Source organism: Bombina bombina, chromosome 1 (assembly GCF_027579735.1).
Source record: "Bombina bombina isolate aBomBom1 chromosome 1, aBomBom1.pri, whole genome shotgun sequence".
NCBI lineage: Eukaryota > Metazoa > Chordata > Amphibia > Anura > Bombinatoridae > Bombina > Bombina bombina.
The window spans coordinates 1,348,108,515-1,348,130,563 of NC_069499.1; the positions used below are offsets into that span (position 1 = coordinate 1,348,108,515).

The window sequence follows — 22,049 nt, forward strand, 5'->3', positions numbered from 1 at the left end:
TTTAGTTTTAAATAGGAATAATTTATTTAATAAGATTTATTTTATTTCGTTAGATTTAAATTATATTTAACTTAGGGGGTGTTAGGGTTAGGGTTAGACTTAGCTGTAGGGGTTAATACATTTATTATAGTAGCGGCGATAATCAAGTTAATACTTGAAGTTAGGTGTCAGCGATGTTAGGGAGGGCAGATTAGGGGTTAATACTATTTATTATAGGGTTTTTGAGGCGGGAGTGAGGCGGTTTAGAGGTTAATACATTTATTATAGTAGCAGTGAGGTCTGGTCGGCAGATTAGGGGTTAATAAGTGTAGGTAGGTAGCGGCGACGTTGGGGGGAGCAGATTAGGGGGTAATAAATATTATGTAGGTGTCGGCGATGTTAGGGGCAGCAGATTAGGGGTTCATAGGGATAATGTAGGTGGCGGCAGTGTGCGGTCGGCAGATTAGGGGTTAAAAAAATGTAATAGAGTGGCGGCGATGTGGGGGGGGCCTCGGTTTAGGGGTGCATAGGTAGTTTATGGGTGTTAGTGTACTTTAGAGCACAGTAGTTAGGAGCTTTATGAACCGGCGTTAGCCCATAAAGCTCTTAACTCCTGACTTTTTTCTGTGGCTGGAGTCTTGTCGTTAGAGTTCTAACGCTCACTTCAGCCAAGACTCTAAATACCAGCGTTAGAAAGATCCCATTGAAAAGATAGGATACGCAATTGACGTAAGGGGATCTGCGGTATGGAAAAGTCGCGGCTGGAAAGTGAGCGTTAGACCCTTACCTACAAGACTCTAAATACCAGCGACCGGACCAAAACTAGCGTTAGGACCCCCTAACGCTGGTTTTGACGGCTAACGCAGAACTCTAAATCTAGGCGTTATTGTTTTAAAATATAAATAAAGCCTTTACTACACTTTCCCCAGCTTTGCACAACCAACATTGTTATATTAAAATACTTTATAACATTCAAACCTCTAAATTTCTGCCTGTTTCTAAGCCATTACAGACAGCCTTTTATCACATGCTTTTTATTAGCTTTTCACAACAAGAGACTGCTAGTTTATGTGGGTCATATAGATAACATTGTGCTCTCTCCCGAGAAATTGTGGCTGACACTGCACTAATTGGCTAAAATGCAAGACAATAAATAAATAGCCTCAGAAGAGGCTTAGATATAATATAAACACAGAGGTTAAAAGTATATTAAAATAACCATGTTGGCTGTGCAAAACTGGGGAATGGGTAATAAAGGGATTATCTATCTTTTTAAACAAACATTTTTGGAGTTGACTGTCCCTTTAATTCTTGAAGGATAAATCATAAATGCGTATCCTTTTTGTATTAACGCAGAACAAAATTGGAACCATTTATTTTCTGCATTTAGAGGTTTCTACTGAAAAAGTCTATCTTCACCTAAAGTCACATTTTTTTTTCTCCCTATAATAGGACAGTATCTGCACTTTGTCCTGAAAATTAAGTAACTCAGCAAAAATAGGTATTTTACTCTTATTATTTATCTGGCCTTGTCCTAACTTGCCCTATTCTGTGTGCTCTTTCTTTTTTTTATTTTTTTATTATTTATTATCTGCCAGTCAGGATAAACAAACCAAATCTCAACGGTGCGCCACACAGGGCACATTTCATCTTATACTTTAAAAAACATTTTAAACAATAACATCAGTATATCATTAGACCAATTGGGTAAGTCATTATATTACAAAACAAACGGCTAGATTTAGAGTTCTGCGGCCAAAGGGGTGCGTTAGCTACACGTGTATTTTTTCCCCCGCACCTTTTAAATACCGCTGGTATTTAGAGTTCACAGAAGGGCTGCGTTAGGCTCCAAAAAGGGAGCGTATAGCATATTTAGCGCCACTGCAACTCTAAATACCAGCGGTGCTTACGGACGCGGCCAGCTTCAAAAACGTGCTCGTGCACGATTCCCCCATAGAAAACAATAGGGCAGTTTGAGCTGGAAAAAAACCTAAAACCTGCAAAAAAGCAGCGTTCAGCTCCTAACGCAGCCCCATTGTTTCCTATGGGGAAACACTTCCTAAGTCTGCACCTAACACCCTAACATGAACCCCGAGTCTAAACACCCCTAGCCTTACACTTATTAACCCCTAATCTGCCGCCCCCGCTATCGCTGACCCCTGCATATTATTTTTAACCCCTAATCTGCCGCTCCGTACACCGCCGCAACCTACGTTATCCCTATGTACCCCTAATCTGCTGCCCCTAACACCGCCGACCCCTATATAATATTTATTAACCCCTAATCTGCCGCCCCCAACGTCGCCTCCACCTACCTACAATTATTAACCCCTAACCCCTCACCGCTACTATAATAAATGTATTAACCCCTAATCCGCCTCACTCCCGCCTCAATAACCCTATAATAAATAGTATTAACCCCTAATCTGCCCTCCCTAACATCACCGACACCTAACTTCAAGTATTAACCCCTAATCTGCTGACCGGACCTCACCGCTACTCTAATAAATGTATTAACCCCTAAAGCTAAGTCTAACCTTAACACTAACACCCCCCTAAGTTAAATATAATTTAAATCTAACAAAATAAATGAACTCTCATTAAATAAATTATTCCTATTTAAAGCTAAATACTTACCTGTAAAATAAACCCTACTATAGCTACAATATAAATTATAATTATATTGTAGCTATTTTAGGATTTATTTTTATTTTATAGGCAAATTTCAATTTATTTTAACTAGGTACAATAGCTATTAAATAGTTATTAACTATTTAATAGCTACCTAGCTAAAATAAAAAGAAATTTATCTGTAAAATAAAAACTAACCTAAGTTACAATTACACCAAACACTACACTATACTTTAATAAATTATTCCTATTTAAAACTAAATACTTACCTGTAAAATAAACCCTAAGATAGCTACAATGTAATTAATAATTACATTGTAGCTATTTTAGGATTTATATTTATTTTACAGGTAACTTTGTATTTATTTTAGCTAGTTAGAATAGTTATTAAATAGTTATTAACTATTTAATAACTACCTAGCTAAAAGAAATACAAAATTACCTGTAAAATAAATCCTAACCTAAGTTAAATTAAACACTACACTATCATTAAATTAATTAAATAAATTAACTACAAATAACTACAATTAAATACAATTAGATAAACTAAGTACAAAAAATAAAAAAAGCTAAGTTACAAAAAAAAAAAGTTACAAACATTTAAAAAATATTACAACAATTTTAAGCTAATTACACCTAATCTAAAATAACAAAGCCCCCCAAAATAAAAAAAATGCCCTACCCTATTCTACATTAAAAAAGTTCAAAGCTCTTTTACCTTACCAGCCCTTAAAAGGGCCTTTTGCGGGGCATGCCCCAAAGAAAACTGCTCTTTTGTCTGTAAAAGAAAAATACAACCCCCCCCAACATTACAACCCACCACCCACATACCCCTAATCTAACCCAAACCCCCCTTAAATAAACCTAACACTACCCCCCTGAAGATCATCCTACCTTGAGTTGTCTTCAGCCAGACGACCCACCGATGGAACCGAAGAGGAGATCCGGAGCGGCAGAAGTGATCCTCCAAGGGGCGCTGAAGAAGTCTTCCATCCGATGAAGTGATCCTCCAAGCGGCGCTGAAGAAGTCTTCCATCCGGGCGATGTCATCTTCCAAGCGGCGCTGAAGAATTCTTCCATCCGGGCGATGTCATCTTCCAAGCGGGGTCTTTAATCTTCTTCTTCAGGATCCATCTTCATTCCGCCGACGCGGAACATCCTTCTTCCCCGACGGACTATCGACGAATGAAGGCTCCTTTAAGGGACGTCACCTAAGATGGCGTCCCTCGAATTCCGATTGGCTAATAGGATTCTATCAGCCAATCGGAATTAAGGTAGGAAAAATCTGATTGGCTGATTGAATCAGCCAATCAGATTCAAGTTCAATCCGATTGGCTGATCCAATCAGCCAATCAGATTGAGCTCACATTCTATTGGCTGTTCCGATCATTCCCGATATAATTTTCATTCCATTCTCCCCCCTCCCTTTCTCCAGAATAGTTTTTTATACACCTCTCTAACTATATTTGTGTTCTCCTTATCTGCCTATACTCTCCTATTTTTCCAAACTCTAATGTTCGCATCCTGGCCACTAGTAATTGGAGCTACTTATATATACAAAATTTACTAATTTATTTCTCTATTATTTGAAATCCAAGACCCGGGGAAAAACCACAATAGGACTAACTCTGTAAAACTTATGGAGGATAAAAAGGGGTATGATAACTGTTTTTGTAACAAAACGGGATAGGTCTTAATAATTGGGGCCCATCTTTCTAGAAAATGTCTTATTCTTTTCTCAGTAGCTAAATACTAATGAAATTATTCATAAATAATTTGGGATTTAATTCTTTCAGAATTTGCGCGAAACTCAGTATACGATTAGCTTTCCAATTTTTTAAGATAAAGTATCTAACTATCATAATGATAGTGTTTAGAATAGTTAATTGAGAGTTGGTATTTGGGCTTTGAATCAAAAACAAAATCTCTTCTAGTGAAATAATGAAATTGGTATCATGTATCTTATTAAACCAATATTGTATTTTTTGCCAGAGTTGTTTAAGTTTTGGGCATCCCCAAAACATATGAATCAGATCTGCATTCATATTAGAACATTGAGGGCAAGCTCAAGGAATTGTAGGATAAAATTTAGATATTTTCAATGGAGATAGAAATCATTAATTAGTTTTGTATGAGATTCCTTACAGCTTACAGAGATTTGACATTTAGCCAAGCTATTAAAACTTTGTTTGATCTTATCAACATCTATTGTGGGGACAATCCGTAACCAGAAGTGACACAGCCTGTCCAAAAATATTACACTCTGTTTGGACAACATAATGTCATATATTAATGAAATGGAGGCTTTACCAGAATTTAATTTTTGAATACACATCTTGATCTCGGCCCATTCTACACTCAAAGAGATAGACCAAATCTGAGAGAAAATATAATGCCTCAACTGGAAATAAGCAAATAAATTATTATTAGGAAGCTCATATTGTTGAAAAATAAGCCTAGATGGTAATATTTGATTATTATCATCCAATAATTGATGAAAATTTCGAAGCCCCTTTTCTGACCAAACCTTAAAAACCATTTTGATTTATACCTGGGGCCTGATCCGATATGCAGCGTCGCCCGCAAAAGCCGGCGACGCCAAATTTTGCGCGGGTTTGGTATCCTATATACGGCGTAACTTAGAAGTATTGAATGTGTTTGCGTGTAAATGTGTTAAGTATACAGAAAAAGCACTCGCACACTCACCAAACCAACTGTCGCTCACTACCGCTCTCTTACTAACTCACGCTCCCACTAACTCACGCTCCCACTAACTCACACTCCCACTAACTCACACTCCCACTAACTCACGCTCCCACTAACTCACACTACCACTAACTCACACTACCACTAACTCACTCACGATAACACTAACTGACTCTCTCACACTAACACTAACTCGCACTAACTCTCACAATAACTCACTAAATCTTAAATCTCCAAAAACCCACCAGCAACACAGTCAAAGAAGCCATGCTTGTGTGGTGCTTATATACCCTGTGTAAATGAATAATGATGTACCGGTTTGCTTTGCAAATTGTGTTCAGGTGTGCTTTGTTAGTAATTAGTATGCGTGCAATGTGTATTAGTTGTGTGAATTTGCGCATGCTCATTTTGAGTTAGTATATGTGGAATGTGTAGAATGCGATGATGTCATAGTGATCGTTTTCTATAACATTGTCCAATAGTATTATGTGTAAATGTTCATTGGTAATTGGTGATGGTGTCGTATTAGTGAAGTGTTGTATATGTATGTTTGTCCTAATATTTCGTAATGTTGAATGCGAGTATTTTGCTTGTGTATGAGTGTGCATTTATTTTTCCTTTTTGTTATTTTCCGTATCGTAAAGTATATGCGTATTCCTCGTTTAGTTATATTTTATTTTATTCCCCCCCGCTTCTGAATGTGTAATGCGTGTGTGCTATGTTTTGTGATTGTTGTTATGACATTTGCAGTGTGTTATTGTTGTGCATTATGTGGTATACGTCATATGACAGAGCAGTGCGTATTTCTCGCGAGATCGAGTGTTAGGTGAAAAAAGCGTGTTTGTTTGATTTGCCATTGATCTCTATAGGAGACTGTCTAACGCGGGCGTGATTAAGCGTATTAAATAAACGCGTTAGGAGTTGCGTTAGAAGGTTGTTTTTAAACTCTAAATACCAGCATTAAAAACAACGTGCGTTAGAAAAAAAAAGACACGTAGCTAACGCACCCCTTCTAACGCAAAACTCTAAATCTAGGCGTTAATAAACTAGTCTTGATAAAGGCCTGGACACTAGGCCGAAATGCGTTGACAGAATTAAGTAAGCTTATTACCTATATATGAACCTAACAGTTGATATATTCTACATTATTGTTTTTTCTCTTTTCACAGGTTTTTTTTACAAAATTAATTATTGTCACTAGCACCCATTTTTTTTCTCATATCATAACTACAGGATCACCTCAAGGGGCTATAGGATACAACATTTATATTTGTGAAACACAACTCTCACTCAAGTTGCTCACAAAGTTTTTTTTGGAACACTACAATTAATTGGTCACACCATTTTGTCACTTGTTTTTTCTGGACATTTTTTATATATTTATATTTTGATCTTTGATTTTTAATTTTTTATCACATTTTTAATTTTTTTAATTCATCACATTGCACATTTTTTCACGACATACTTTTGGATTACAACCATTTTTTCACCATTTTTTCACGAGTTTGGATGGACAAATACTGATATCAGAACTTTCACTATGGACTATTAATTTTGGTCTAAGTCTGACAAATCACTTTTCTTCTATCATCCTTTTACTAAATGTGATATTACTAAATGTGATATTGCAAACTCTTACTCTAAAACCCACCCAATCCCCCCTTTAAAAAACCTAACACTAAGGCTATTCAAGCCTTATACTCCCACCCTACAGCTCGAATTAGAGGTACAGGCTTTCAATCAGGTGTTTTTACCATCTCTAACAGTACAAGACAGGGTTGCCCCCTCTCCCCTTCGCCATAGCCATAGAACCACTAGCACAGGCAATAAGAATAGATCCCTCAGTAAAGGGTTTGACATCTGGAAACCATACACACAAAATATCGCTATATGCGGATGACATAACCCTATCTCTGACTTCCCCGACCGAATCCCTGGCAGCGGTATTTAAGATTATAGACACGTTTAGCCCCATGAGCTATTATAAATTAAACATAGACAAGACAGAAGCCTTGTCTGTTAATATTGCAGCCTAGATGGTAATATTTGATTATTATCATCCAATAATTGATGAATATTTCGAAGCCCCTTTTCTGACCAAACCTTAAAAACCATTTTGATTTATACCTGGGGCCCGATCCGATATGCAGCGTCGCCCGCAAAAGCCGGCGACGCCAAATTTTGCGCGGGTTTGGTATCCTATATACAGCGTAACTTAGAAGTATTGAATGTGTTTGCGTGTAAATGTGTTAAGTATACAGCAAAAGCACTCGCACACTCACCAAACCAACTGTCGCTCACTACCGCTCTCTTACTAACTCACGCTCCCACTAACTCACGCTCCCACTAACTCACACTCCCACTAACTCACACTCCCACTAACTCACGCTCCCACTAACTCACACTACCACTAACTCACACTACCACTAACTCACTCACGATAACACTAACTGACTCTCTCACACTAACACTAACTCGCACTAACTCTCACAATAACTCACTAAATCTTAAATCTCCAAAAACCCACCAGCAACACAGTCAAAGAAGCCATGCTTGTGTGGTGCTTATATACCCTGTGTAAATGAATAATGATGTACCGGTTTGCTTTGTAAATTGTGTTCAGGTGTGCTTTGTTAGTAATTAGTATGCGTGCAATGTGTATTAGTTGTGTGAATTTGCGCATGCTCATTTTGAGTTAGTATATGTGGAATGTGTAGAATGCGATGATGTCATAGTGATCGTTTTCTATAACATTGTCCAATAGTATTATGTGTAAATGTTCATTGGTAATTGGTGATGGTGTCGTATTAGTGAAGTGTTGTATATGTATGTTTGTCCTAATATTTCGTAATGTTGAATGCGAGTATTTTGCTTGTGTATGAGTGTGCATTTATTTTTCCTTTTTGTTATTTTCCGTATCGTAAAGTATATGCGTATTCCTCGTTTAGTTATATATTTTTTTTTTCCCCCGCTTCTGAATGTGTAATGCGTGTGTGCTATGTTTTGTGATTGTTGTTATGACATTTGCAGTGTGTTATTGTTGTGCATTATGTGGTATACGTCATATGACAGAGCAGTGCGTATTTCTCGCGAGATCGAGTGTTAGGTGAAAAAAGCGTGTTTGTTTGATTTGCCATTGATCTCTATAGGAGACTGTCTAACGCGGGCGTGATTAAGCGTATTAAATAAACGCGTTAGGAGTTGCGTTAGAAGGTTGTTTTTAAACTCTAAATACCAGCATTAAAAACAATGTGCGTTAGAAAAAAAAAGACACGTAGCTAACGCACCCCTTCTAACGCAAAACTCTAAATCTAGGCGTTAATAAACTAGTCTTGATAAAGGCCTGGACACTAGGCCGAAATGCGTTGACAGAATTAAGTAAGCTTATTACCTATATATGAACCTAACAGTTGATATATTCTACATTATTGTTTTTTCTCTTTTCACAGGTTTTTTTTACAAAATTAATTATTGTCACTAGCACCCATTTTTTTTCTCATATCATAACTACAGGATCACCTCAAGGGGCTATAGGATACAACATTTATATTTGTGAAACACAACTCTCACTCAAGTTGCTCACAAAGTTTTTTTTGGAACACTACAATTAATTGGTCACACCATTTTGTCACTTGTTTTTTCTGGACATTTTTTATATATTTTTTATATTTTTATATTTTGATCTTTGATTTTTAATTTTTTATCACATTTTTAATTTTTTTAATTCATCACATTGCACATTTTTTCACGACATACTTTTGGATTACAACCATTTTTTCACCATTTTTTCACCAGTTTGGATGGACAAATACTGATATCAGAACTTTCACTATGGACTATTAATTTTGGTCTAAGTCTGACAAATCACTTTTCTTCTATCATCCTTTTACTAAATGTGATATTACTAAATGTGATATTGCAAACTCTTACTCTAAAACCCACCCAATCCCCCCTTTAAAAAACCTAACACTAAGGCTATTCAAGCCTTATACTCCCACCCTACAGCTCGAATTAGAGGTACAGGCTTTCAATCAGGTGTTTTTACCATCTCTAACGGTACAAGACAGGGTTGCCCCCTCTCCCCTCTCCTCTTCGCCATAGCCATAGAACCACTAGCACAGGCAATAAGAATAGATCCCTCAGTAAAGGGTTTGACATCTGGAAACCATACACACAAAATATCGCTATATGCGGATGACATAACCCTATCTCTGACTTCCCCGACCGAATCCCTGGCAGTGGTATTTAAGATTATAGACACGTTTAGCCCCATGAGCTATTATAAATTAAACATAGACAAGACAGAAGACAAGACAGAAGCCTTGTCTGTTAATATTGCAGCTCAGGAACTTAAAACTCTACAAGGCTTCTATAAGTTTCATTGGAAATCCGACTCTATTAAAGTTCCCAGGAGTCCATCTGGCTCCAGACCCCACAATTACCATATCCAAAAATTTTACTGACAGGCTAGCAGAGTACCGCACACTCCTAAATACATGGGAATATAGGGAAATCTCTTGGACAGGGAGAATGGCTGCTATCAAGATGTCCTTCCTCTCTAAGATAACTTATCTGTTTAGATGTATACCATACAACATCCCGAGACCCATTCTGAATAAACTCCAAGGTTTGATCACTATTTACATATGGAGAGACAGGCGCCCCAGGATGGCGAGACACACTCTAGAGAGACCTTACACACAGGGAGGACTAGCTCTCCCAAACCTTTTTACATATTTTAACGCTACCAGACTCTCTCACATACTAGAGTGGAATAATGATAAATCGAATACTTTAGGCTGGTACCATGCGGAATCCTCAATGCTACCCCCTAATATAACCTTACCTGACCTCCTATGGATACCCTCAAATCATAGACAAAAACTAGGATACTTATACCCTACACTTCACGATGCGCTAAAGTTCTGGGATTCATCATGATCCCAACATTTCACCCCATCCATCACCCGCTCTTACATTAGCAGCAGTTCTGTTCACATTGCCAGAAGCACACCCTGACCTATGGCAGAACGTACACATTAAAACTGTCATCGATCTTTATGACTCAGGTGTTTGGGTCTCCCACCCACAGCTATGCGCCAAATTGGATATACCCCCGAGGTTACAGTTTGAAGCTTTTCACATCAGCTCCTGGCTACGCTCTTGGGGCTACCCAAAGGAAGCTCTTAGGTCACCCTCGATATGGGAGCATACATGGAATAAAGCGCACACTATCAAACACTCTTTATCCCTATATTATAATCTCCTGTCAAATACTAAACCATTTCTTAAAATTTCACAACATTGTGCCTGGGAGAAGGAGATTGGATTTATAGTAGACATTGGCATATGGCATAATAGAATACAGTTAACTAGAAAATTACTCCACTGTGTTACCCTATGGGAGCTGTATTATAAAATCACGGTCAGGTGGCATCTTGTTCCCACCAACCTACACAAAACTTACAACTCCCAATCTCCCCTTTGTTGGAGACTCTGTGGCCAACCAGGCACACATCTGCATATTTGGTGGTCCTGCCCAAAAATTCAACCAACTTGGAAGAAATTATATGACAAGCTTAGCTGCCTTAATATCCATCCCTCCTACCTACCGGAGATTACCCTACTACACATGCCAATTCCTGCTTTAGACAATCCCACAGACGCTCTCACGATTTATCTCTTTATGGCCACCAAACTTGCTATAGCCAGAGCGTGGCGGAGTAACGCTCCACCACCTTTCACACAAATATTATCCATAGCCAGACATATCAGACTAATGGAGCAATACTCCTTTAGAGTACTAGATAAGATAGACCTCCACACCAAAATTTGGCATCCGTGGCTTACCCTCTTCCCAGATTAAATTAAAATACTGAAGAGCCCTTATTATTATAGAACATCACCCATTCCCCCCTCCCTATCCGCCGCCTCTGGATATATATATATATATATATATATATATATATATATATATATATATATATGTCGATATATATTCTTGTACAAGGTCTTCCTGTGCGTAGACCTCCTTTCTGTTTTCTCCACGCTTGAACTCAATTATAAAAGCTTGTATAGATGTCTCGTAACCTTACTGTATCTATGAGAATGGACCACTGAGTCCAAATTGTTTAAGAGTTATTTGTTTCGTTGTATAGCCTCATTCTACTATTTTTCTTAAAAATGCAAAATATAGACAAGATATTTGTAAGCAGGTAACCTCACCCTATTATAGTTAATGGATGCATACACTCATCTATATGGATGTTGGGTATCAAAAGTTGCATACTTACTTCTATAGGATATATACACTGATTTTAACCCTGTATCCATGACAAAGCAAGATTGTATTGCTGTAATGGTTTATACCTGTTTTTTTTTTTCTTCTGTATTTGTTTGATTGTCTCAATAAAAAAAAAACTAACACTATTCCCTTGAAGATCACACTACCTTGAGACGTCTTCACCCAGCCGGGCACAAGTGGACCTCCAGAGGGGCAGAAGTCTAGGAGGGAAGCTTATTGGATCTTTACTCTTCACACAAGAATACCACTTGGATTTAATACTGAGGCTGATATGAATGTCTGGCGTTGAATTTAGGAGCTTATTTGTTTTTTCATATATGTATATCTACCCTAATATTTAAGTAGTAGAATTATTACATATAACACATAATCCAATATTTCATAATAGAAATAGGATTTATATAATGCTTCTGTTGAGGTACAGAATGCAATTAAATGGACATAAAACAGGTTGAGATCTGTGCATATCCTAAAAGGGCTAATTGATTAAAAATAGTTTGCATAACGAATTGTTTAAAAATTTCTAGGAAATTGTTTAAAATAATTTTCAAAAATAAGCAAAATGAATTACATAGTTAAGCTGCCTGGAGAAGTCAACTCCAACCCCCTTATCAGTGATTAGACACAGGCATTGTATTTCAACTGAGTTCACAGCTTCTAGTCATGTTCGAGCAGATAGTCCCTATGCATATTAGCCTTCTACCAAAACAACAATAGATATAGATACAGCCATAGAAGGAAATGTGTGGGGGGAGTTAGAGCTTTACAATTCAGAAACTAAAAAGAAAGGGATAATAGCGAGGCACTGAAGTATAGATTTGCAGGTAAAGTAATTAAAGTACATATTATTATATTTTGTCTCTGTGCCAGCTTGTTGTATGTCCCTTTAAGTGTTTTCAAGAAAGTGAGATGTCTTGCTCTTTAATAGTTAAAAAATCCAAGATAGCAATGTGAACCAATCAGAGGCTGTGTTTTCCTTTCTAAAGATGCAATTGTGGTATGTATGATTTGGCTTCTGAGGACGACGCAAGAAGAAACATGTCAAGCCCTTTGTTCTACTTGCAAGTATATGGGTAATTTTTGTATACTTAATAGGCAAGATTACATTCAGGAGGCATTATGCCAATTATCTGTACTGACACTTACATGATTTTAAAATCCAATCCTACCAAATATTTTCAGGTTATTTTGAGGGAAAGTGTGGATTATGCTCTTAATAATAATTATCCCATATTCACCCGTGGTAGCTATTTTCCACTATTTCCCGAAGATATTCGACAGTTTATATAATCCACCTAGGCAGCGAGCTACATTTAGTCTAATAGAGCGTCCGGGCGTGTAGTGACTAGCCAGCAAGCCCGCAAAGTGCTTTGGATATCCAAGACCTGCTCAGTAGATCCTGGCAGCGGAGTTCAACTTTAGACTACAAAATCTGCAAATACTTTTAATTTTTTAAGTAACCATTAAAATAATGTTATATAATTCCGCACTGTGTGCAGAATTATATAACATTATTCTGAACGTTTACTATCCCTATAGCGTTTGCACTAATAAAGCTTTTTGGACTTTTTACATTCGGCTTGGAGTGTTGAACATTTTAGGTAAATAGACTTACCTTTCGGGAATGAGGTGCGCGTAGGCAGGTTCAAGGTAAGTATTCATGGTCACTGGAACAAGGTGAGGCAACACAGGTATCAGGTAAGTATTCTTGACTTTCAGGAACCAGGTGAGCTTTACAATAATACTAGACCAGGAAGATTACCCTTCCAGAACAGCTACAACAATACTTTAGAAATATATTTGCCGCTTTTGCTGTTACATTCAGCCAGGATCAAATCCCAATATTGCAGCTATATCCCTGCTGCTGATTGATTTGCACAGTGAGGACCCCCAAAATACACTCCATGTCTACTACACCGTGGTGAGAGTCACAGTCAAAATGCCAGAAATATTAAACACAATCTTACCCCGGTCCACAGAGAGAGACAGATATAATCCAAAGACTCTTACGTCCGCTGTCGCTCACCTCTCCTCCTCAGGGTAGACTGCAGTGAATGGCAGTTTCCTCACTCCTAGTAGGTGCATGAATCTTTCCTTCCCAGCTGTGCCGTGTCTCCTTTGGCTCCACCCGGTATCAGGCAAGACGTTTCAGATACTCAATGGAAATGAAAAACCGGGGAGTCCACTTAAATAAATAGAATCACCTTTTATTTTACTTTGCATGTTAAAACTTAAACAACAATTCCTTTTTGCACTGTGCTTTCACAGGCATCCGGATGTGTTGGCAGTGTCACAGGTCAGCTGACGCATTTCGGTCAATGGCCTTAGCTAAGACTAGGGCCAATTGCCAAAACGCGTCAGCTGACCTGTTGCTGCCGACACATCCGGATGCCTGTGAAAGCACAGTGCAAAAAGGAATTGTTGTTTAAGTTTTAACATGCAGAGGAAAATAATAGGTGATTTTATTTATTGAAGTGGACTCCCCGTTTTTTTATTTCCATTGAGCTTTACAATAACTCAGACCAGAGTGATGGGCTGAGTGACCTTTTATAGCAACTCCCACTCCTACTGGCTCTAGGTGGGAGTTCTGATAATTATAACTTGGCCCCTTTAAATCTAGGCAGCGTGCAGCCACATGCACCTAAAGAGTTGCAGCAGCAGCTGTTGGAGTTGGAGTCTGGGTGTCTCTCCATGTGGGACGCTGTGACTGAAGAAATCACCCTTGGGGTTCACTGAGAACGGGAGCAGCAGCGAATGCAGGTAAGTACCTGACAAAGAGATCTGCAGAGTGGAATCAGAGCCATGTGCTTCATTGCAGAATCTTACAGGCTGGTTTCCTTATTGACACTGACAGCTCCTGGAATGCAAAGGCGGGAGTTCAACTCAAGGCTGCCAGCTGCTTAATCAAAGCACAGCCAGCAGTCACACTTGTATCGCCTGTCTCCTGTATGGTCCACCCCAATCCAAACACTCAGTGTGTCCTATATAAAGAATAACACTATATTTTACACCTCCTGATACCATAAACACTAAATAAATACAGGATGTATATTACGCCTTCTCATATACCCTCGCCCCTGATGACAGTGTGTGCCGGGGTCCACCAAAGTGAGGTGCCCCTCTTGACCTGCCCAAAGGGAAGGCCTGCTTGCTTTCCTGTATCCTGACACTTTCTTTTCACTCATTTTTTTCAGCTTGATCTTTCCTCATTGACACTTCATATCCACTCACATTCTCTGTTTTTTTCACTTAATCTTTCCTCGCATTGTTCTCTCTTTTAGTTTTCCCTATTTGAAGTTCACCAGAAATGCTGAGTTTGGCTATTTATTTCTGTCTTCTGATAGCTTGCCTTTAGTATGAGAGCTCCAAAATATTATTCTGATAAGATACAGGCCTCCCAGTCTCCACCAAAATTGTTGTTAGTACAACCTGGACACGGGGAAATATGGGTAAGGAAAATTGTCAACAATGTCATATTTTAAACATACATACTCAATATTGAAAGGGTAATGTGTAGATGCATATTACAGTAATTATTTGCACCTAAAAAATGTGACTGGATCACTTGAGTCACAGTGATTACCGGTATAATGGGAGAGTAGTAGTACCCGTTTTAGTTTACAAACGAGTTTAGACAGTGTTTATATTTAGTCAACATTTAATACTTATGATTTTACATAGTAAAACAGTCGTACAAAAGCATACTTCGATTTTTTCTCTCTTGTTATTCATTTATTTTTGGTTACGGAACATTCAACTGTGCTTGTTGGACTATCATAGGATAGTTATTTTGGTATTTCTAGCACAAGAGAAAAGAACAGAACAAAAGTAATATTTCAAAGCGGGATGGGACGAATTATTTATTACTAAACGGACCAGCTAACAGCTAAATAATGTAAACACTGCACTTTATATAGTAAATAATAAACTTCTAAATACACTGCCTCTCGAAGCTGTTAACTGTTTATACAGAGAGTTTATTATTTACTATATAAAGTGCAATGTTTACATTAGTGGGCGGAGTTACGCAAATTGCTGATTACCAGTTTCAACAATCACCAGTTTCGATAACAATGGCATCTGGGAATTAAAGGAATACTAAACGCAGATTTTTTTCTTTCATGATTCAGATAGAGCATGCCATTTTAAGCAACTTTCTTTCTTTTTATTTTTTTAAACTCTTTATTTATAATCCAGCAGTGTAGGGACCAACGAGAATTACATTGCATTTTTCAACGCACCACGCAGGGTGTCTTAAGAAACCAAAGAAACAATAACTGCAGACATACACATACAAATGTAGAGGAAACAGTATAGATCAGACAGATCCAAATTTGATCAACATTCAATACAATCAGGTAGGTCCTTTTCCGACCATAATACAAAGGAGAATAAGAACAAACAAAATAACATCTGTACATTATATAAGCCTACACTGTTGGGGTATTTTAGATTAAGGCAACTTTCTAATTTACTCCTATTATCAATTTGTCTTCATTCTCTTGCTATCTGTATTTGAAAAAGAATGCATCTAAGCTAAGGAGCCAGCCACTTTTTGGTTCAGAGTATTGACAGCATTTGTTTCATGGTGGCTGACATTTATCAACCAATCAGCAAGACCAACCCAGGTTGTGAACCAAAAATGGGCAGACATCTAAACTTACATTCTTGCTTTTCAAATAAAGATAGCAAGAAAATGAAGAAAATGTGATAATAGGAGTAAATTAGAAAGTTGCTTAAAATTGCATGCTCTATCTGAATCAGGAAACAAATAAATTTGGGTTCAGTCTTCCTTTAAGGTGTAGGGAATATAGATCACTAAGTTTCCTTATTGCTGTTTTTATTATATGATTTGTGGCCCTAATGTATAAACAGTGTTTCTTTTGACCCGTCTTTGTTGTTGTATCCGTTTGAGTAACTTTATAATGCTGCAGCCGCCATTACGCATGACAGACGAACCGCCTATCTTTGTACCACCCAGTTAGACAAACCTACCTGTCCTAACCTGCATGAGCCTGGATAACTGACAGATATTTTAACCAATCAATGAGCGGGCGGCGACTACTGCCAGCCATTGAGCTGTGTGTAGCAGGCGAACGTTTGCAGGTGAGGCTGCTGTGACGTCACGGTAGGGGGGTTAGAGTTTCACTGTTGTTTGTTCCTAGTTTCGAGTGCTTGGGGCATATACTAAAGATGGAGGTTGGAAACAAGAGGCTACGAGTTCTGCTGTGTCTGGGGATCCTGTACAGCCTTGGATTGGGTAAGTATTGGAAAGAATATATCCTTGCTAGGATTCTACGTGTTTAGTTTGCTGGTAATGGTTTCCGGTTTTTTTTAAGCCTAGGTCTTGGGAGTGTGTTACTGGGTTGTCCTTTATGCGTTCTTCTGGTACACAGGGTCTCGACGTTCATTAAATTGGAGATGACAGTGGTAATTGTGAGAACTAAAGTCACGGCTACACAGAGTTACGCTATTGTTTATTTAACCGAGTATTTGTCTTTAGTTTTTATGTACCTGAGTATTGTCTCGTATTGTTTTGGGACTATAGGCTGCTACTAGTTATGCCAGATCAATATTTAATAACTAGTTGCCCACTAGTACATTACCGAAAAGGAGCTTGCCGAATGGTGTGATATGCGCCTTCTGTATTATTGTTTGTGTTAATGAGAAGTTGTCTGAGCCTCATACTTCATTTGTCGGACTGAAGATGGTAATTTATGATGACACATTTATGATTATACTGGAAGGTGCAAACAGTTCTCTTGGGGGGGGCGGAGTTAGTGCTTTATGGGCTATTTTTTTTACTAAAACGCCAAATTCTTTGAGATTGCTTTGTTTTGGGATTGGGTAGTGTATACTGAGATTCACTGTGATTATGGTTTTCCAAAGCTCATTTATTTTACCCCCCCCCCCCCCCGTTTAGAATTGGATCAGCCTTGTTGTTCCAGGCCAGGGGCTTATCTCTAAACAGGGTTTATTATCAATTGGGAACTCTGGAATTGAAACTACATAGCTGCAAAAGCTGACTGGTAATGTTAAAAGGATATTGTACTGTGTGTGTGAAACTCATTAAAATTGGTTGAACTTGCAAGGAAATCAGGTCTCTTCCTTTTTTATTTTATCACTTTTTGGTATACAAAACCCCTATACTTTAGAACTTTTTTTTTTTTATCCTAACTACCCACTTTTCTATAGCCTATACCAGGGCTTTTCAAAGTCTTAAAGGAACATTAAACCCATTTTTTTTTCTTTCATGATTCAGATAGAGAATACCATTTTAAACAACTTTCTAATTTGCTTCATTCTCTTGATTTTTCTTTCCTGAAAAGCATATCTAGATAGGCTCAGTAGCTTCTGATTGGTGGCTGCACATAGATGCCTCCTGTGATTGGCTCTCCCGTGCGCATTGCTATTTCTTTAACAAAGCATATCTAAAGAATGAAGCAAATTAGATAATAGAAGTAAATTGGAATGTTGTTTAAAATTGTATTTTCTGTCTGAATTATGAAAGAAAAAATGTGGGTTTAATGTCCCTTTAAGTGGTGAGCCTACCCTCTGATGAAATGTACAAGATTGTGCCCCCTCCCATAATAGAGGTTTACTTAATATTTTTTTTCTCTTTTAAAGAAAATTGCAATTTTTGTTAGATTTTACATCTGATCACAAAACTGATTCTGCTCAACCAAATGAGTGCTTCACTCACATTTCAATTTGTACTTTGTTTCTCCTTTGTTAAACAAGTTACTGATCAAGACAACAAATGCAACAGTGTGTCTGAGCGATTTCAACCACATTGCCTTTCTTCCACCTTCATCTAGCCCTTTTCCTTATTCCACCACAACATGGCGGCTGCGTTCGGGCAGTGCTCCAAGCGAACTGGAACTCGCTTGGAGCATTTTTCTCACACTTGCAAGTGAGATGGCTGGCATTTTTTGAGCGCTCTGGTGACGTAAGTCCCATAGCTTCCAGTGTGCTGGAAAAGCTGGGACTTTTCAGAGCAAGCTCAGACTCTTGGAAACATGGCAGCCTCCACACACGTGTTGCTGTGGAGGCTGCCATGTTATTTATACATATATATAATATGATTTTTCATGTGCTCTAGAGAATGTAGCTCATTTTTTTTCACTTCATATGAAGTGAAAAGAAATGGGCTACATTATCTAGAGCTCACAAAGACCTGACGTTCAAGCATTATGTGTATTTCCCTTTTATTTTAGGTGTATTTCCCGATCGTTGTGTGGGCGGGGTTCTGGGAATTGCCAAGAATGATTTCCCCAGTCTCTCCTCGCAAACATCGCAACTCTGACCCACCTCTATTCAGTGCAGGATAAGCTACAGGGGCTGAGAGCAGCTGAATGGAGGTGGGTCAGAGTTCCGTTGTTTATGAAGAGACTGGGGAACTCATTCTCGGCAGGCACTGGCAGCCTAGCAACAATACAAGGGAACTTAGTAAAAACGTTCGCATGCGCAGTCCATTATTGTGCAGCAGATCCCTTTGCGCATGCAAACGTTTTTTCGAAGCTCCCTTGCTTGTGACGTTACCTAGCGCCACGTCATCGCTGGGAGTGAAGCGCTTCCACGAGCTCCTGAGCGCTACCAGAACGCGGCCGGCAAGTGTCATTGTCGGCTCTTAAAAAAAACATTCTCTGTTTTGTCAAATCAGCTGCTTCTTGCAAAGTAGTCTAGCTGCAGACTGGAGCTCCACTCTAGACAGGAAACATGTGACCTCCGCTGACTCTAGACAGGAAACATGTGACCTAAACTCAAAGCTTTTTTTTTTTTTGATCAACTTTAATGTAACAAACAACCTATAGACAATCATTCTGAAAACGAAACATTTTGCAGCTTTCTTGTTCTTAAAAGGACATTAAACACTAAATACATGCTAGATAGAATGATGCATTCAAAGAAAAGATTAGTCCATGACTAACGTGTAGATGTATTTTTTTAAAGTTGCATTAGTTGTGTTAAAAGTGACAAAATAAGTGTAAAGTTTTAGTGTCTATAAAACACTGGGAGCTGCCATGTTGTAACTTGTGTTACCTTCTCTGCTGTGGCCAATTAGGGTCAGTTATACATAGGTCATTAGAGTGTGCAGCCAATGGTTGTGCTGGATATAAGTGTTCTACACTTCCATTTCTAACAGGAACTGAAAAGCTCACAATTTCAGAATGGAATTACAGGTAAAGAGGACAAAATAAATAATGAAAGTATATTGCAGAGTTGTTTTATTATATACAATTTATCAATTTATATTACCATCTCAAAGTGTTTAATGTCCCTTTTAATGTGCACTTACAGTGGTTTATGCTGATTGTCATTTATAAGGTAACCACTGAGTGCATATGAAGGTAAATCCCAGGCGCCAATAAATGGCTAAGGTTTAAAGTGTTAAAAATGTTTAATACAGCTCATCATGTAATGTTAAAAATGTAGTTGAAATACAAGGCTAAAAAGCATGGATCCACGCTATACAATAAAAGATATTAATAGTCGAAAATAACAGTATACAATAAAATATAAACAGTAGTGCTACACAGTGACTTGGGGTAATACTCCAAGTGAGCTAAAACTGGGGTGATTACATCAAAGGTTGCAATATAAACAGTGAAAAAATCTTTCAAAAGATAAAAAAATTAAAAAAATAAAGTATCAAAATGTCCAAAGTGAAAAAATGTGTCCTTAAAAAGTCAGTGCAAGAGGTAGTCAGTATGTGAGAAAATTTCCAAAATTTTCAAAAATTTATACCTTGATCCAAAATAAATCCAATGTGATACTCCTCTTTGGTGTGCTTCCAAAAGAAAGGGATAGAAAAAATGTAGAATGTTAGTGTAGATGTGGCCAGCCTGGAGTGGCTGGGGTGGTGAAGGTAAGAGCACACTGAATGACACAGTGCAGACAATTCCAAAAATAAAATAAAAATATTAAAAAATCAGGGGGAAAAAATATGTATAAAACCCAGGCTGCAGTGCAGACAGGTGTCTCAGGGCCAAGGGTAGACGACAGGCTCCGACAGTAGGTGGAGGTGGAGCAACACAACTTCAAGCCAGAGAGCAGCAGCAATGAGCACCATTGCTGCTGCTCTCTGGCTTGAAGTTGTGTTGCTCCACCTCCACCTACTGTCGGAGCCTGTCGTCTACCCTTGGCCCTGAGACACCTGTCTGCACTGCAGCCTGGGTTTTATACATATTTTTTCCCCCTGATTTTTTAATATTTTTATTTTATTTTTGGAATTGTCTGCACTGTGTCATTCAGTGTGCTCTTACCTTCACCACCCCAGCCACTCCAGGCTGGCCACATCTACACTAACATTCTACATTTTTTCTATCCCTTTCTTTTGGAAGCACACCAAAGAGGAGTATCACATTGGATTTATTTTGGATCAAGGTATAAATTTTTGAAAATTTTGGAAATTTTCTCACATACTGACTACCTCTTGCACTGACTTTTTAAGGACACATTTTTTCACTTTGGACATTTTGATACTTGATTTTTTTAATTTTTTTTATCTTTTGAAAGATTTTTTCACTGTTTATATTGCAACCTTTGATGTAATCACCCCAGTTTTAGCTCACTTGGAGTATTACCCCAAGTCACTGTGTAGCACTACTGTTTATATTTTATTGTATACTGTTATTTTCGACTATTAATATCTTTTATTGTATAGCGTGGATCCATGCTTTTTAGCCTTGTATTTCAACTACATTTTTAACATTACATGATGAGCTGTATTAAACATTTTTAACACTTTAAACCTTAGCCATTTATTGGCGCCTGGGATTTACCTTCATATTTACTATTTCTCCAGGTGATAACTAGGTATCACCCCCCTAGGCTGATAAGGTTCTAGTAGGCGCTGGGATATTTTCATATTGTTAACCACTGAGTGCACATTAAGAACAAGAAAGCTGCAAAATGTTTCGTTTTCAGAATGATTGTCTATAGGTTGTTTGCTACATTAAAGCTTTTTTAAAAAAAATCTAGTCTAGGCCAAAATAAACTTTCATGATTCAGAGAATGTAATTTTTAAACAATTTTCCAATTTACTTTTATCACCAATTTTGCTTTGTTCTCTTGGTATTCTTAGTTGAAAGCTTAACCTAGGAGGTTCATATGCTAATTTCTTAGACCTTGAAGCCCACCTTTTTCAGATTGCATTTTAACAGTTTTTCACCACTAGAGGGTGTTAGTTCACGTATTTCATATAGATAACACTGTGCTCGTGCACGGGAAGTTATCTGGGAGCAGGCACTGATTGGCTAGACTGCAAGTCTGTCAAAAGAACTGAAAAAAGGGGTAGTTTGCAGAGGCTTAGATACAAGATAATCAGGTTAAAAGTATATTATTATAAATGTGTTAGTTATGCAAAACTGGGAAATGGGTAATAAAGGGATTATCTATCTTTTTAAAACAATAAAAATTCTGGTGT

The 22,049-nt window shown here is 37.9% G+C and overlaps 1 protein-coding gene across 1 annotated transcript in view; it reads left to right on the top strand.

Annotated features, from left to right (window-relative positions):
* Positions 1–16,732: 16,732 nt before the first annotated feature.
* The window catches only part of LOC128649666 (junctional adhesion molecule A-like), a 109,959-nt gene continuing 104,642 nt past the window's right edge, over positions 16,733–22,049 (top strand). Inside the window, exon 1 of the mRNA XM_053703052.1 lies at positions 16,733–16,880. Within this exon, the coding sequence (XP_053559027.1) occupies positions 16,814–16,880 (67 nt within the window). The 5' untranslated portion in view covers positions 16,733–16,813. The remainder of the gene's footprint in view (positions 16,881–22,049) is intronic.